General features: G+C 38.2%; 1 protein-coding gene across 2 annotated transcripts in view; it reads left to right on the plus strand.

Annotated features, from left to right (window-relative positions):
* The first annotated feature begins 741 nt into the window (after window positions 1-741).
* LOC124615629 (myosin-9-like) overlaps window positions 742-14,827 on the plus strand; it is a 246,316-nt gene continuing 232,230 nt past the window's right edge. For both annotated transcript variants that reach the window (XM_047143635.1, XM_047143636.1), the window contains exons 1-4: window positions 742-868; window positions 1,047-1,132; window positions 12,661-12,743; window positions 12,821-13,081. In XM_047143635.1, the coding sequence (XP_046999591.1) occupies window positions 830-868; window positions 1,047-1,132; window positions 12,661-12,743; window positions 12,821-13,081 (469 nt within the window). In that variant the 5' untranslated portion in view covers window positions 742-829. The remainder of the gene's footprint in view (window positions 869-1,046; window positions 1,133-12,660; window positions 12,744-12,820; window positions 13,082-14,827) is intronic.

Below are 14,827 nucleotides of genomic sequence, written 5' to 3' on the forward strand. Positions count from 1 at the left end.
TTGCTTCTCTTCAGCTTCAAACAGCTTTTATCAATACATTACCTGTTTTCATTGCGTGCATGAAACAGAAAAAAATTTCTATAACAGAGCAGTCACAATAAAATTTCATATAGAAAATTATTATTTATCACTTCGACCTGTAAAATGGTCTACAATATAATGAAACCCTCCTTTCTAAGGTATTGATTTTTTTTATTTTAAAATTAAATAAGAAAGTAAAATGTCGACGAAGGGAGGATGCATTGCATTGCCAGCAAAAAGGAAGGATACGCCGTCAGAAAAATGAGATAGAAGGCGTTGAGCTTTTTTCGCCAAAAATTCTTTCTTTACTGATGCGAGTTTAGCTACAAGCCCAGACGTGCTCGTCGAAGCAGCAAATTTGTGACTCGAGACTGTGTTGCCGTTATTTGTCAATACAAAGAAATAGTTTGCGTGTAATAATTACGATCGGACTTCGTTAAAAACATAAACTGCATGCTCGACTTATAAATATTTTAATGTGAAAACGACAGCTCACTTATGGCGCACGATCATTGGTTCACCAAACTGACTTCTTACAACTAATGCAGGAGGCCAAAAAATATACAAAAGGCAATTTTTTATTTAGATGCACGGCTTTGCCCTCAAGACTCATATACAAAATTTAAGACATAAACGAGTAGGAATAGCCTTGTGCGCATGATGAACTTTGACACTGTGTACTGTATCATTGGTGGAAATCGACCAATCGCGAGGACGCAAATTTCAAACAGAATTTTGACGTTCAAACTGGTGTTGTTTATGAACAGTTTATAATTTATCCAATTCTAGTGGCCGGGAAAAAGAAAAAATGGCTTTGTTACAGTGGCAAGACGTTGTTTTTAACTGGGTGAGGACCATTGATTTTTTAATTAAGTGCTTTTCGGTGTGTTAAAAGCTTGTGGGGAGGAAAGGTGCGTTGTTAGTGGGCGAGTCGGGATGCGTTAAGACTAATTTTCCGTGTATAGTTAGGTTGTAGGTGTTATTATGTTTGAAGTTTTTTTCGAGTTCTGTATTTATTGTTACAGATTAACTGTGTGTTTGATGACGTCGACGTCACATGTTTTACGAAGGGTGCCCGTGGAAGATTGCTGGCTAGGCTTCTGAAGCTAACGTAAGTTTCTTTTAGGTGTAACCGATGATAATTTTCTAGCATTAATTTCAGCACCATTAATTTTTTAGTAGTATGAAGGTCGTATCTCCACGTGTGTGCGTCAGTGATTACTTGTCGTAAGGGAAAGAAAGTTATGGCTGAAGCCAGTATCAAAACAAATAAAGGGTATTGGTGGCGATACAACAAATGGGAATGTGAAAGACTGCGGTAACAATTGGTGTGTAGCGTAGCCTAATGTTTACCTTTGCATCATTTAACGAGTTTTACCTTGTTGTTGTGGTCATTAGTCCAGAGACTGGTTTGATGCTGCTCTCCATGCTACTCTATCCTGTGCTAGCATCTTCAACTCCCAGTACCTACTGCAACCTACATCCTTCTGAATTTGTTTAGTGTATTTATCTCTTGGTCTCCCTCTACGATTTTTACCCTCCAATGCTAAATTGGTGATCCCTTGATGCCTCAGAATATGCCCTACCAAGCGATCTCTTCTCCTAGTCAAGTTGTGCCACAAATTTCTCTTCTCCCCAATTCTATTCAGTACCTCCCCATTAGGTATGTGATCTACCCATCTAATCTTCAGCATTCTTCTGTAGCCCCACATTTCGAAAGCTTCTTTTTCTCCTCTTGTCTGAACTATTTATCATCCACATTTCACTTCCATGCATGGCTACACTCCATACAAATACTTCTAGAAACGACTTCCTGACGCCTTAATCTATACTCGATGTTAACAAATTTCTCTTCTTCAGAAACGCTTTCCTAGCCATTGCCAATATACATTTAATATCCTCTCTACTTCGACCATCATGTTATTTTGCTCCCCAAATAGCAAAACTCATTTACTGCTTTAAGTGTCTCATTTCCGAATATATTTCCCGCAGCATCACCTGATTTAATTCGACTACATTTCATTATCATCGTTTTGCTTTTGTTGATGTTCATCTTATACCCTCCTTTCAATACACTGTCCATTCTGTTCAGCTGCTCTTCCAGGTCCTTTTCTGTGTCTGACAGAATTACAATGTCATCGGCGAACCTCAAAGTTTTTACTTCTTGTCCATGAATTTTAATACCTACTCCGAATTTTTCTTTTGTTTCCTTTACTGCTTGCTCAATATACAGATTGAATAGCATCGGGGAGAGGCTACAACCCTGTCTCACTCCCTTCCCAACCACTGCTTCCCTTTCATGTCCCTCGTCTCTTATAACTGCCATCTGGTTTCTGTACAAATTGTAAATAGCCTTTCGCTCCCTGTATTTTACCACTGCCACCTTCAGAATTTGAAAGAGGATATTCCAGTCAACATTGTGAAAAGCTTTCTCCAAATCTACAAATGCTAGAAACATCGGTTTGCCTTTCCTTAATCTATTGTCTAAGATAAGTCGTAGGGTCAGTATTGCTTCACGTGTTCCAACATTTCTAAGGAATCCGAACTGATCTTCCCCGAGATCAGCTTCTACCAGTTTTTCCTTTCATCTGTAAAGAATTCGGGTTCGTATTTTGCAGCCGTGGCTTATTAGACTGATAGTTCGGTAATTTTCACATCCGTCAATGCCTGCTTTCTTTGGGATTTGAATTATTATATTCTTCTTGAAGTCTGTGGGTATTTCGCCTGTCTCATACATCTTGCTCACCAGATGGTAGAGTTTTGTCAGAGCTGGCTCTCTCAAGGCTATCAGTAGTTCTAATGGAATGTTGTCTACTCCCAGGGCCTTGTTTCGCCTTAGGTCTTTCAGTGCTCTGTCAAACTCTTCACGCAATATCGTATCTCCCATTTCATCTTCATCTACATCCTCTTCCATTTTCATAATATTGTCCTCAAGTGCATCGCCCTTGTATAGACCTTCTATATACTCCTTTCACCTTTCTGCTTTCCCTTCTTTGCTGCTTAGAACTGGGTTTCCATCTTAGCTCTTGATATTCATACAAGTGGTTCTCTTTTCTCCAAAGGTCTCTTTAATTTTCCTGTAGGCAGTAGGCCTATCTATCTTACCCCTAGTGATATATGCCTCTACATCCTTACATTTGTCCTCTAGCCATCCCTGCTTAGCCAATTTGCACTTCCTATTGATCTCATTTTTGAGACGTTTGTATTGCTTTTTGCCCGCTTCATATTGTATTTTCTCCTTTCATCAATTAAATTCAATCTCTCTTCTGTTATATAAGGATTTCTATTAGCCCTCGGCTTTTTGCCTATTTGATCCTCTGCTGCCTTCACTACCTCATCCCTCAAAGCTACCCATTCTTCTTCTACTGTATTTCTTTCCCCCATTCTTGTCAATGGTTCCCTAATGCTCTCCCTGAAACTCTTTACAGCCTCTGGTTCTTTCAGTTTATCCAGGTCCCATCTCCTTAAATTCCCACCTTTTTACAGTTTCTTCAGTTGTAATCTACAGTTCATGACCAATAGATTGTGGTCAGAGTCCACATCTGCCCCTGGAAATGTCTGACAATTTAAAACCTGGTTCCTAAATCTCTGTCTTACCATTATATAATCTATCTGAAACCTCCCAGTATCTCCAGGCTGCTTCCATGTATACAACCTTCTTTCATGATTCTTGAACCAAGTGTTAGCTATGAAGTTATGCTCTGTGCAAAATTCTACCATGCGGCTTCCTCTTTCATTCTTTACCTCCATTCCATATTCACCTACTATGTTTCCTTCTCTTCCTATTCCTACTATCGAATTTCGGTCACCCATGACTATTAAATTTTCGTCTCCCTTCACTATCTGAATAATTTCTTTTATCTCATCATACATTTAATCAATCTTTTCATCTGCTGAGCTAGTTGGCATATAAACTTGTACTATTGTGGTAGGCGTGGGCTTCGTATCTATCTTGGCCACAATAATGCATTCACTATGCTGTTTGTAGTGGCTTACCCGTATTCCTGTTTTCCTATTCATTATTAAACCTAATCCTGCATTACCTCTATTTGATTTTATATTTATAACCCTGTATTCACCTGACCAAAAGTCTTGTTCCTCCTGCCACTGAACTTCACTAATTCCCTCTACATCTTACTTTAACCTATCCATTTCCCTTTTTAAATTTTTTAGCCTACCTGCCCGATTAAGGGATCTGACATTCCACACTCCGACTTGTAGAACGTCAGTTTTCTTTCTCCTGATAACAACGTCCTCCTGAGTAGTCCCCATCTGGACATCCGAATAGAAGACTAGTTTATCTCCGGAATATTTTACCCAAGAGGACGCCATCATCATTTAACCGTGCAGTAAAGCTGCATGCCCTTGGGAAAAATTACGGCTGTAGTTTCCCCTTGCTTTCAGCCGTTCACAGTACCAACACAGCAAAGCCATTTTGGTTAGTGTTAAAAGGCCAGATCAGTCCATCATCCAGACTGTTGCCCCTGCAACTACTGAAAAGGCTGCTGCTGCTCGTCTTCAGGAACCACACATTTGTGTGGCCTCTCAACAGATATCCCTCCGTTGTGGTTGCACCTACGGTACGACTATCTGTATTGCTTATAAAAACTAGAACTGAAAGTTAAATTCCGAGGTAATGAAAGGCATTCCACCATTTTTTATTTTATTTTTATTTTTTTTTGCATTGATTAACATACATGGTACATAATCCACTAAAAATGTCTCGTTAAAAAATGATAGAACAATGAGGAAATGCAAGCTCCTATTTATCTTTGCTTTTGTAATGTAACCGAACAGTAATTGTTTGAAATTGACTGTATTACGTCCTCTTAATCCTCAATACCAAGGCGTTTTCCATAATGTGGATTACCACTTGGGGGGAGGGAGCACTTTGTGCTCACCTTACAAAAAACAAAATAAACTAAAAATTGTTAATGGGTGTTGAATTGTATTAATTAGGCATAAGTCCATGTGAATTCACGCATGCTAGGAAAAAATCTTACCTCCATAGTCTCGGACGTTATTGAATTTAGCATATGTTAAGGAACACTTATTTTTTTGTTTTCTCCAAAAAAAATTTATGCTCGGACTTACAGCTCTCTCAAAGATGACACTGTGCATACCATTTTGAAAATACAAATTTTGGAAAAAATTTTAAAATGCTGTGTCTCTCTCTAGAAAAGTTCTAGATATTTTATTGGGTTTTTATTTTTTTTTTATTTTTTATTTTATTTTATTTATTTATTTTTTTTTTTTTTTTTGTTGAAAGACAATTGCTTTATGATTACAAAGAAATACTCCATTTGGACTTATCTGCCAAAAGTTCTTTCACTATAGCATTCCAAACTTTTTATAATTTATGGAAATACTTTTTTTCTTCAAAAAAGGCCAATCCATAAAATTTTAATTTCCCCCCCCCCCCCCTCCCTGCCCCTCCTTTCTGTTTATTAATACCATATAGTCCTACATCCGGGTCGACAGAAGCGTCCGATCCCACCCGTTGGATTTGACCCGTGACGTAAGGGTGTTGTGGTGTGTGCGCTCTAGTGGTATGTTCAGAGCTTTCTTTTGTGTGGTGTAATGGGCTCAATTTGGTCTTGCTCATTATACAGAATTGTTCGAATGTTGGCTGTGTTTGTAGTGGAATTCGTTTCAGTGAGTTAACGATTTAGTGATTTTGTGTGGAGGTTAATTTAGTTTTGTTCGCTGTAGGTCGTGTGGTAATTTGAGGAAATTAATCGGTTGTTGTTTTTCTTGAGGAATGAATATGAAGGATAAAATTAATAGCGCGCGTCTGCGAGAAATGATGAGAAATACCGCGTTGAGGCTGATAAAGTTTTTACATCTGTTTGGGAAGTGTTTGATCCCAATTTACGGGATCAGGAGCTGCTGTTGAGCGATATAGGTTAGGGGAGGTGTTCGATTCCAGTTTATGGGATCGGGAGTTTCCGTTGAGCTATATAGGTTAGGGGAAGTTTTCGATCCTAATTTGTGGGATCGGGAGCTGCTGTTGAGCTATATAGGTCAAGGGAAGTGTCGGATTCCAGATGATATTGTGTTTAGTGGAACTTGGGGAGTTTTTTGTTGTCGTTTCTTCTTTTTTTTTCCATCGTTTTGCGTGGTTTTGTATGGGGGTGAGTGTCTAAATTTGTTTATGTTTAGATTGTCCCCACCCAAAAACCCACAATTTCCCGCACTTGTCCCGTTAGTGTCATTAGGCTTTTTGTGGAACGTGTGTGTGTGTGTGTGTGTGTGTGTGTGTGTGTGTGTGTGTGTGTGTGTGTGTGTTTGTTTTTCGAAGTGTTTTCGTGTTTATAATGTGTACGTAACGACTTTATACGTGCCATATGAAAATCATGGTTTATGGGCGTTTCCGCCATATTTGTGATGTCATGGGTCAAATCAGACGGGTGGGATCAGACGCTTCCGTATTTCCCTACGTTCCCTGTAAAGGAGAGCTTCCGCTTTTGAAATTTTTTTCCATACATTAAACCTCTTTTATTATGACGTAACAGGCTCATAAGTCAAAACACAGCCTTATTTAACACCATTTTAGTTTTGAAAGATGAGTAAGAGACTCATTTTTCGAGCATGGTTTCAAAATGTATGTGAAAGGTCCAAAGGTTTCAATTTATACAACACTCTGTTTTGTAATGAAATTAGCCAGTCAATGAACTAAAAATGTGTTCCACAACTTCAGTATCTTCCTTTGATATGAAGTGATGCCTTCCTGTTGAACCAATAGGAACTGGAGCACTTAGAATCCTCAAAACATTGTGAACATGAAGTGATCACTGATGGTGTTGTTGCTGTCCTTCAGCTGAAAACCTTATCCAACAGCTGGACCATGTGGTAGCATGAAGTTCATTACAATTTCATTTAACTCGTAACTGGTGTCTATAATCTCTGCAATCCACCACTCTGTCATACACACACGCCACAAACATCCCCATCTCAGGTTGTGAATCTGAATATTATTCTGCTGTTTCTGAGGTGTTGGCTAAACGAATGAAATTTATTCTTTCTTGCTCTTTAAAGTGCGTGCAATATGAGTTCACCCATCTCTTTGAGTCCAAAAATGTGTCTGCTGAATTTCTTTCACAGGAGTATTTTGTTTGGATCATTCTTCTTTTTATTATCACGGAATTCTTCAATTTCCTCTTTCGACAAAAGAATGAGGGCTCTGGATGTGTAAGATTTCATGGACTGCTAATGACTTCACTTGCCCAACCAAGTTGTCATATGTCACATGCTGCAGTGAAGTTCTTCAAAGTTACCACACAAAGTTCAAAATTCACGCAGTACACACATAAAGACATATCCAGCTGGGTGTGGAACTAACCATATAGGTCATAGTGCATAAAGTTTTGATCTTCCAATGTGTGAAATTGTATAGTTGCTTTTATAAATTGCAAAAGTTTCTTTAATGCTGTGAGTCATGTACCTCTTCACTTTCATAACTTTTTGAGCTTCAACTGTTACAGTGTCTTTTTTGTTGGCACTCTGGTGAGAACAGTCCCATTTATCTTTCAGATAAAATGACTGCACTATCTGAACTTGACCATAATAAGGATCTGGTCTTCCAAAAGCTCCTTTTACAGACCTCACATTTCTTTATTTGTCTACCATATATTTTCATACTGATGGAACATGGTTCAAAATTGTTTTGTTTGAAAATGTCTCTGGAGTAATAGTTAAAACTTGCACCTTTTCACTGTAGGATGCACAATATTCAACAGCTGAATTGATATTTGTGAAAAATTCCTGGCAAGAGGCACAAGAGTGCTTTGGTTCATTTTCTTCTGAAGATGGAATTTCTACTTTGAAGAGAGAGGTCAGTTTTGCTGTAGTGTATTCATCCACAGCTTTAGTAATTTCTCTGCGCTTTCTTGATGCATAGTGCTATGACTCGACTTCACTGACCACGCTTTCTTAACAGGACTAACACCCACGTCTGTAGTTGACTGATTTACGGTATTTAATTCTTTCTCTATTGATGCCAAATCTGCATCTGCACCATGGGAGGCTTCACTTTGTTCAGATACTATCATTGTTGTTATTCTGTCACAACATTTAGAACACAAAAAGTTGTCACTGGAAACATCTTCTCTTTGAAACAGTCTTCAATTGAGAACACCTATTCTCTTCCTGAACAAAGTCTTCTTTTTTTCCCTTTCTTTCTTTTATTCTTTCTTAGATGTCACTCTTTTATGGGTATGCAAATAGTCAACACACTTCACTCTCCTGTGGCTCCAGTCAGAACACATTTCAAACAATCCTTTTCACAAAACACACTGCAGCTGGAAAATTCCCCACAAAAATTCAGAACTCACTGGATGGTCTCAGGTTCCTTACAAGCCTCTTCAGCAAACAAATTAGCACTTTGAAGAACTACAATGCAGAAACCTGCAATGAACAACCACGACAAATAAACTGGCAAGAAACTACAACAACGTGTAAGAAATACCTGCAACAAAGACAATAGAAATAAACATTGTAACAAAGAAATTAGTAAGAAACAACTTCAGTGAAGGCATACATTACCCTTGAAAGTTAAAAAAAAGGTTTTTTTTAAAAATAAAACCTGTCCAACTTAATGGTGGAAGCTCTCCTTTACAGATAATATAGTACTACAGGGTAGGCTACTAATCAACAGAAAAAAAATCTAACTTTTCTGGATAGGCTATTTTGAAAAAAAAAAAAAAAAAAAAAATTCATAAGGCGACAGTAAAAGAACTTTGACAGATGACCAAACAGAGGATACCATTGTAATCATAAAGAAATTATGTTTCAAATAAAAAAAAACTAACAAAATATCTAGAACTGTTACAGAAATAAAAGATTTTAAAGATTTTTCCGAAATTTGCATCTTCAAAATGGTGTTCGAAGTGTCCTCTTTGGAGGCCTGTATCTCGAGGCAGGAATTTTTTGAAAAGGGGGGGGGGTGAACATGTTTCTTAGACTATGAAGGTAACCTACCTGCCTGAAGTGATATGGATTATGCGCCTAAAGAAATAGTGAAATAACTGGACCAAGTTATTTCCGTAGTAAAAGAACTTTGATAGATAAGTCGAAATGGAGTATTTCTTTGTAATCATAAAGCAGTTATCTTTGAAATAAAGAAAACCCAACAAAATATCTAGAACTATTCCAGGAATACAACATTTTAAATTCTTTTCCAAAATTCGCATCTTCAAAATGATATGCACAGTGTCATCTTTGGAGAGCTGTATCTCAGAGCAGAAATTTTTTGGAGAAAACAAAGCGACATGTGTCCCTTACTTGGTCCTTCATTTTAACGCAAGCTAAATTCAATAATATCAGAGACTATAAAGGTAAGATTTTTTCCTAGCCTGCCTGACTTGACATGGACTATGCCTAGGAGACATTTTCTTCAGATGTTGGGGCTACAGGGTATCTGTTAAACTATATGACCTCTAGACGAAGATGATTTGTTGAATTTACATTTGATGTAATAAACGAATGGGGACTACTGAGGAAGGAAGCAGAAACATCCAGTGGCAAACTACCCATCATTTCATGTGACACATTTGAAAGTAAATTAACAGTTTTCCAAGACAAAATTCCATGTCTTGAAACTACCATAAATTCATAACATCTAAAGCAAATTATAGTCCTAAATAACAACCAAAATGGCATAAAATTTAACTGAATTTTGTATCAAAACTACCTTACTGCCCCAGTGGTTTCATTTTGAAGCTACTCACAAAAGCAGTAGTACAGACTCAAATATATGTTAACAATAACTTTAGATACACTTACTTTCACCACTGTCAGTGATATTAGTACAGACACTTTTTTTTTAAGCCTGGTACAATCTCCTAGAATCATGTGTAGCATGATCACCATGTCGACTGTCACATTGAAAACTGTAAGTACTGCTACAACACACTACATTCGTAGAAGTACCTCAGTATACCACAAGATGTCTCTGTTGTGCAACAGCATCGGTGGTTTCAGGCAAAAACACTGGTGCTTAAAAAAGTTAATAAGATGACTTCAGGCAGAAACCATTCAAATGCTTAAAAAATAAAAAGCAGGAGCTAAGTAATTTTGTCAGGCAGCTTTTGTTGAAAGGGAAACAATAAGTTAATATGAACACTAAAACTCCCTTATAAAACAAATGAGATGGTGGTGATGTGTTTACTGAAGAAGCCCATGCGTAGTTACACTAGTTTGTGCCATAAATATTAAATGTTCTTAATGACGGCAGACTATAGTGCCGTCCTGGTTAGGCTGTCACTGTGAACGCCACAATCTAAAAAACTATGTTTGGTATTCTGGCCTATCTCAGCCTGATGTGCAGTGTGAACACAGCCTGACAGGGACAAGAGGTCAGTGCGAAATCTTGTCATTGACAGTAGGTTTTAGACCTGATTAAAACTGCTCCTGCCAGTGACTGCAGGTCCATGTCAACCAGTTTCCAAATGAACACTGAAGGGAACAGTATGCATGGGCATTTGAAGCTTGGTAGCTCACTGAAGGCTATTACAGACTAGATTGGCACATTAAGCTGCACATCTTGAATGAGTCAAACACAGAAACCACCTACATCTGACTGGAGACATGTAGTACAGTCCAGTGATTTATGGTTGTACCTCTTTCCAAATCATACCTCAGTGTACATATGGCTCTATGCAGTATTCTGCCCTGCAATCTGTGGTTGGGTGTAACTCAGGTTCTAGGTGATTCTGTGATAGTTTTTGGAGGTGGTTTCCACACCATCACTTGGTCTCACTCAGATGGGTTACTGTCAACATAAACTGTGATTACTGTTTCAGCATTATTGGTGGTGAAGTGTTGCCATTTATTTCCACGATGGATATGGTGCAGACGCTGCTGTCTCCCAAGGTGACAACAGTTGTGTTCACAGGGCTGCATGCAGATGTTCCTTGTTTAATGAACACTAAGGCAGCCTGTTGCACCTAGACTGGCCTGGTGGACCAGCAGACAGCTGTAGAAAATTTGAGAATTATATATCAATTGATACAATTTTGAGCATGAGGGAATCTTATACAGTCATGTGGGGTGGATAAATTCCCAGTGGGCACGACATTTACTGCTGTGTCATCCAAACAAGTCACAGCCAGGGCAAAAGCATCACAGAGGCAAAGATGCAAGCTGGTGCCAGTGCTATAGACTCGCCACTTGCACGAGTTCCACCATCGCCACTGGTGGCGCTGAGGATGAAGAAAGTGACTTCACTTCGGCCAATTGCCAACTGAGTACAATCCACCAGTGACTGGGCAACAACGGACGGAGGCCTCCTTGAAGATTGAAGAGCAGCTCTTGCCCACTTGGTTATAGATCATTGTCCAGGGCTGACTTGGGCGGGGAACGTCGTTTAGTGCACTCTTAGAAGTGAACAGACAGTTGTTGTAAATTGCATTTGCTATGTACTGCGAAGTTTACCTACAATTATTTGCACTTAGTCATTGAGGGCATTTTTTGTTATATTACATGCAGTGTTGCAGACTTCGCTCTTCAACTAGTCACAAAGATAAGTAACCCCTTTAACTCATATGTGTGACTTTGCTTCTAATTTGTTGGAGTGTTGTAGAATCTTCATTCTCCTATCCTGTTAGCTGACTCTGGGGCATAGCTGTGTAATAGTGGCAGGGAGAAATCGTCTTGGTGGTGTACTGCATCAAAAGCCGTTTCACAAACTCAGCCTCCACAGCAGTAGTGACGATGTCTTTGCAAAAATTCGTGATTGGGGATTTGTCGAAAGCTGTTTTAAATGCCCAAAATCTGGGCATTTATAAAGAGAGTACTTTCTAAAGTTTTTGCTGCTAGAATGTGTAATTTACCAATTAAAATAAGGGTTGAGATGATACTCCTGATATTAAAAGTTGGTAAATGTTTACACTTAAAACTATGTGTAACATTCATCAGAGAGCTGCAAAACTATCCTACCTCTCCCATAACTGGAAGTCGATGAATGGAGCAGGGACATGATCTAATCCATCTGATACCAAGGAAAAATCCACACTGAACAATCCAAGCAGAGACAAAATGGAAAGCAACCCAGTAGTCAGTGAGGAATCAGATTCCGGGGAATCTGAGGTAGAGCCTGAACTCCTTGATTCTCCTTCAACTTATAAAGATCATGGAACTGACTGCGAACAGTCTTTTAATTTTTTTGCAGTACAAAGTATAAGTAAAAATCCTACCTACAGGTCAGCTACTTAATATAAACTATATTCTATGTTGAAAATTACTTTTAAACTTGATTATTGTTTTTCTTCTTTCCTTATGTACTGCCCTAAGAATGGACCTCATTAGAGATGTGAAAAGTTATGTTTACGGTCCAATTTCTCATAACAATTCTTCCCTTCCTCTAACTGTCAAGCAGCTATTTCAACTTGTTTACCCAACCACTAAAGTAGTAGTGTTGCTAAACACCTTTCCCAATAAAAAATATCAGCTTAATTTTTTTAATGTGTCACTTATCAATTAAACTTTGAAATGCATAAATACCTGCACATTTGTCCCAACTTATAAATACCCAGGCATCTTACATCACCCGTAATGCCACTGCTTAAGATGCAGAAAATGTTTGTATACATTGTGAATGTCATTAAATTATTTCTTCTTTGTGTGTGTGTTTGGTTTTAGTTCCAGTTCAGATGATGTGACATGGAAAGAAGCTGAAGTTTTTGACACTGACGTAATGGAAGGCTTAACATCGTTTATTAAAGGTAATTGTGCTACTTTATGGACATGTAAATGTTGGAAAACAATGAGTAATAAATTCTGACTTTATTTCTTTTTGCAGAACATTTCCCAAGCTATTATTTGGACTCTGAACTGTATCGTGTCATGAGTGATGAAGACTGTGAGGAACTTTTGTGTTTACTGTCTTTAATTTTATTTTACTGCACGATGAGAAGTAGTGCTTCGGACTGGATACAAAATGCTCTGTGCTGCAGGCTTAGTGAGGAAATGCAAGTCCGTGTGAAAACATTTATTGAGAAAATACCAAATGATACCAGTGCTGTCACGAAAACATTGGTAAAGGAAGCAACTTTAGAAAGTGGTAAATAAATAAATTTATTAATTTTTATTGATAAATCTGATACATCCTGAAAGATCTTAGTGTGAATTTGCTGTTTGTGCTCAAGCATGTTTTGGGACAAGAGAGCCCACCCCTTAAACTACACAATCAGCTGAGTATGGTGTTCATTTTATTAATTGCAAGTGGCTAACAAAGTAATGTAAACACTAAAATGGATGTTATTAATGCAGCATTGGCTTGTTTTAAAAGTGTGATGGATCTCGGACTGTGTCACAATTTATATAGGAGAAGTTATAGCAGCTGTTCCACTGTAGGACTAGACACTCCATTTTAAATTAGTGTAATGAATAGTAAGTCTGGTGAGTTCATTCTCGTTATCCAGACTGCACCTGATCAAATATGACTTTGTGAACAGGGACATCATCATTTTGGACTTATTTCAGAATATCAGGACTTACAAATACCCTTATTAATTGAAACATTATCCATAGAACACATTAAATTTTAAATGAAACTAACTACACCACAGAGATACCCCCTTGTTGAAGAATATTAGACAGGTGACATAGTCCATGGATGTCCAACACACAAATAATTCATCTCCTCTTAAAACAGGGTCTAGTTTGTTGAATCAGACCTCATTACTTTTTGTTGTTTTTAGTTTGGGACATGCTGGACTTGCACAGCAGGTTATACTGTTGTAGTTTTGTTGTTGAAGGAAAATGTTTTAATCACACGATGAAATTATTTTGTATAAAGTTTAAGAGGTATTTTTTCTTTCTTTACTTCAATGATTTGACATTTCTGCCCTAATGAGCAGTGGATGATGTATTTAATGGCAAATGATCCATTATCAGTCGATTAAGTTTGCTTGCCTCTGACCTATTGTGGTGTATGTAGTCTGTAATTGTGGATAATATCTGCTCTACGTCTATACTATATACACGAGAGTACTTTAAATGCTAGAATAATTCTCTACTCCTTCCTCTCTTTCACCTATGCACAAAAGGTACATGTGGAGAACGCTCTCTCTCATTTTCTGGCAAAGGCTGTGACCCAAAATTTAGTTGTGAGAGTGTGATTGTCTTTCCTATGCGCATGTCTGTGGTTCAGTGATCATCTTTACAGTGAGTTGCTACCTATCCTCATAAGTATTGGTTCTCAGAGTATTTATGCAAGTTACCTGTTGCTGGGATTGATCACTGTGGTCTCATTTCATCAACATGGTGTCTATTGACGTGACTAGCTGATCACATGAGTGGACTTTCACAGTGGGCCACAAATGTTCAAACCCTGCCTGTCGGATCTGGTCTCAGCAATCTGCTCGCAGGCTGGGTCTGTTTATGTGTGGCATAATGCAGTAGATTTTCACAGTTTATCTAAGGACCCACGACTGCAGTGCTCCTCAGCAGGCCAGAGGCCACAGGCGATGGATTTCAGGAATTGTGACGGTCTCACCGCAAGTACATTGTACAGTGCGGCATTTTATAGACATTTTATTTATTATAGTAAATTTTGGCACTTAGAAAATAATTTATATATTATAAAGTAGGGACGATAAGCAGAAAATTGTGGCAATCGCTGGCGGTTTGTACGCTATGTTCTCGTATAGTTCTTTCAAGAAAAATCTCACAGTACCTGTAAAATAATAGACATAACAGGGTGGGTAAAAAACCGACAATAACGAACGTAGTAGAACCAACATTGTATTGGTGTTCACCTATAGGGTTGTTTTACACAACTCTTCCCTGCCTTACACACTTCTTT

The sequence above is a fragment of the Schistocerca americana genome, chromosome 5 (genome assembly GCF_021461395.2).
Source record: "Schistocerca americana isolate TAMUIC-IGC-003095 chromosome 5, iqSchAmer2.1, whole genome shotgun sequence".
NCBI lineage: Eukaryota > Metazoa > Arthropoda > Insecta > Orthoptera > Acrididae > Schistocerca > Schistocerca americana.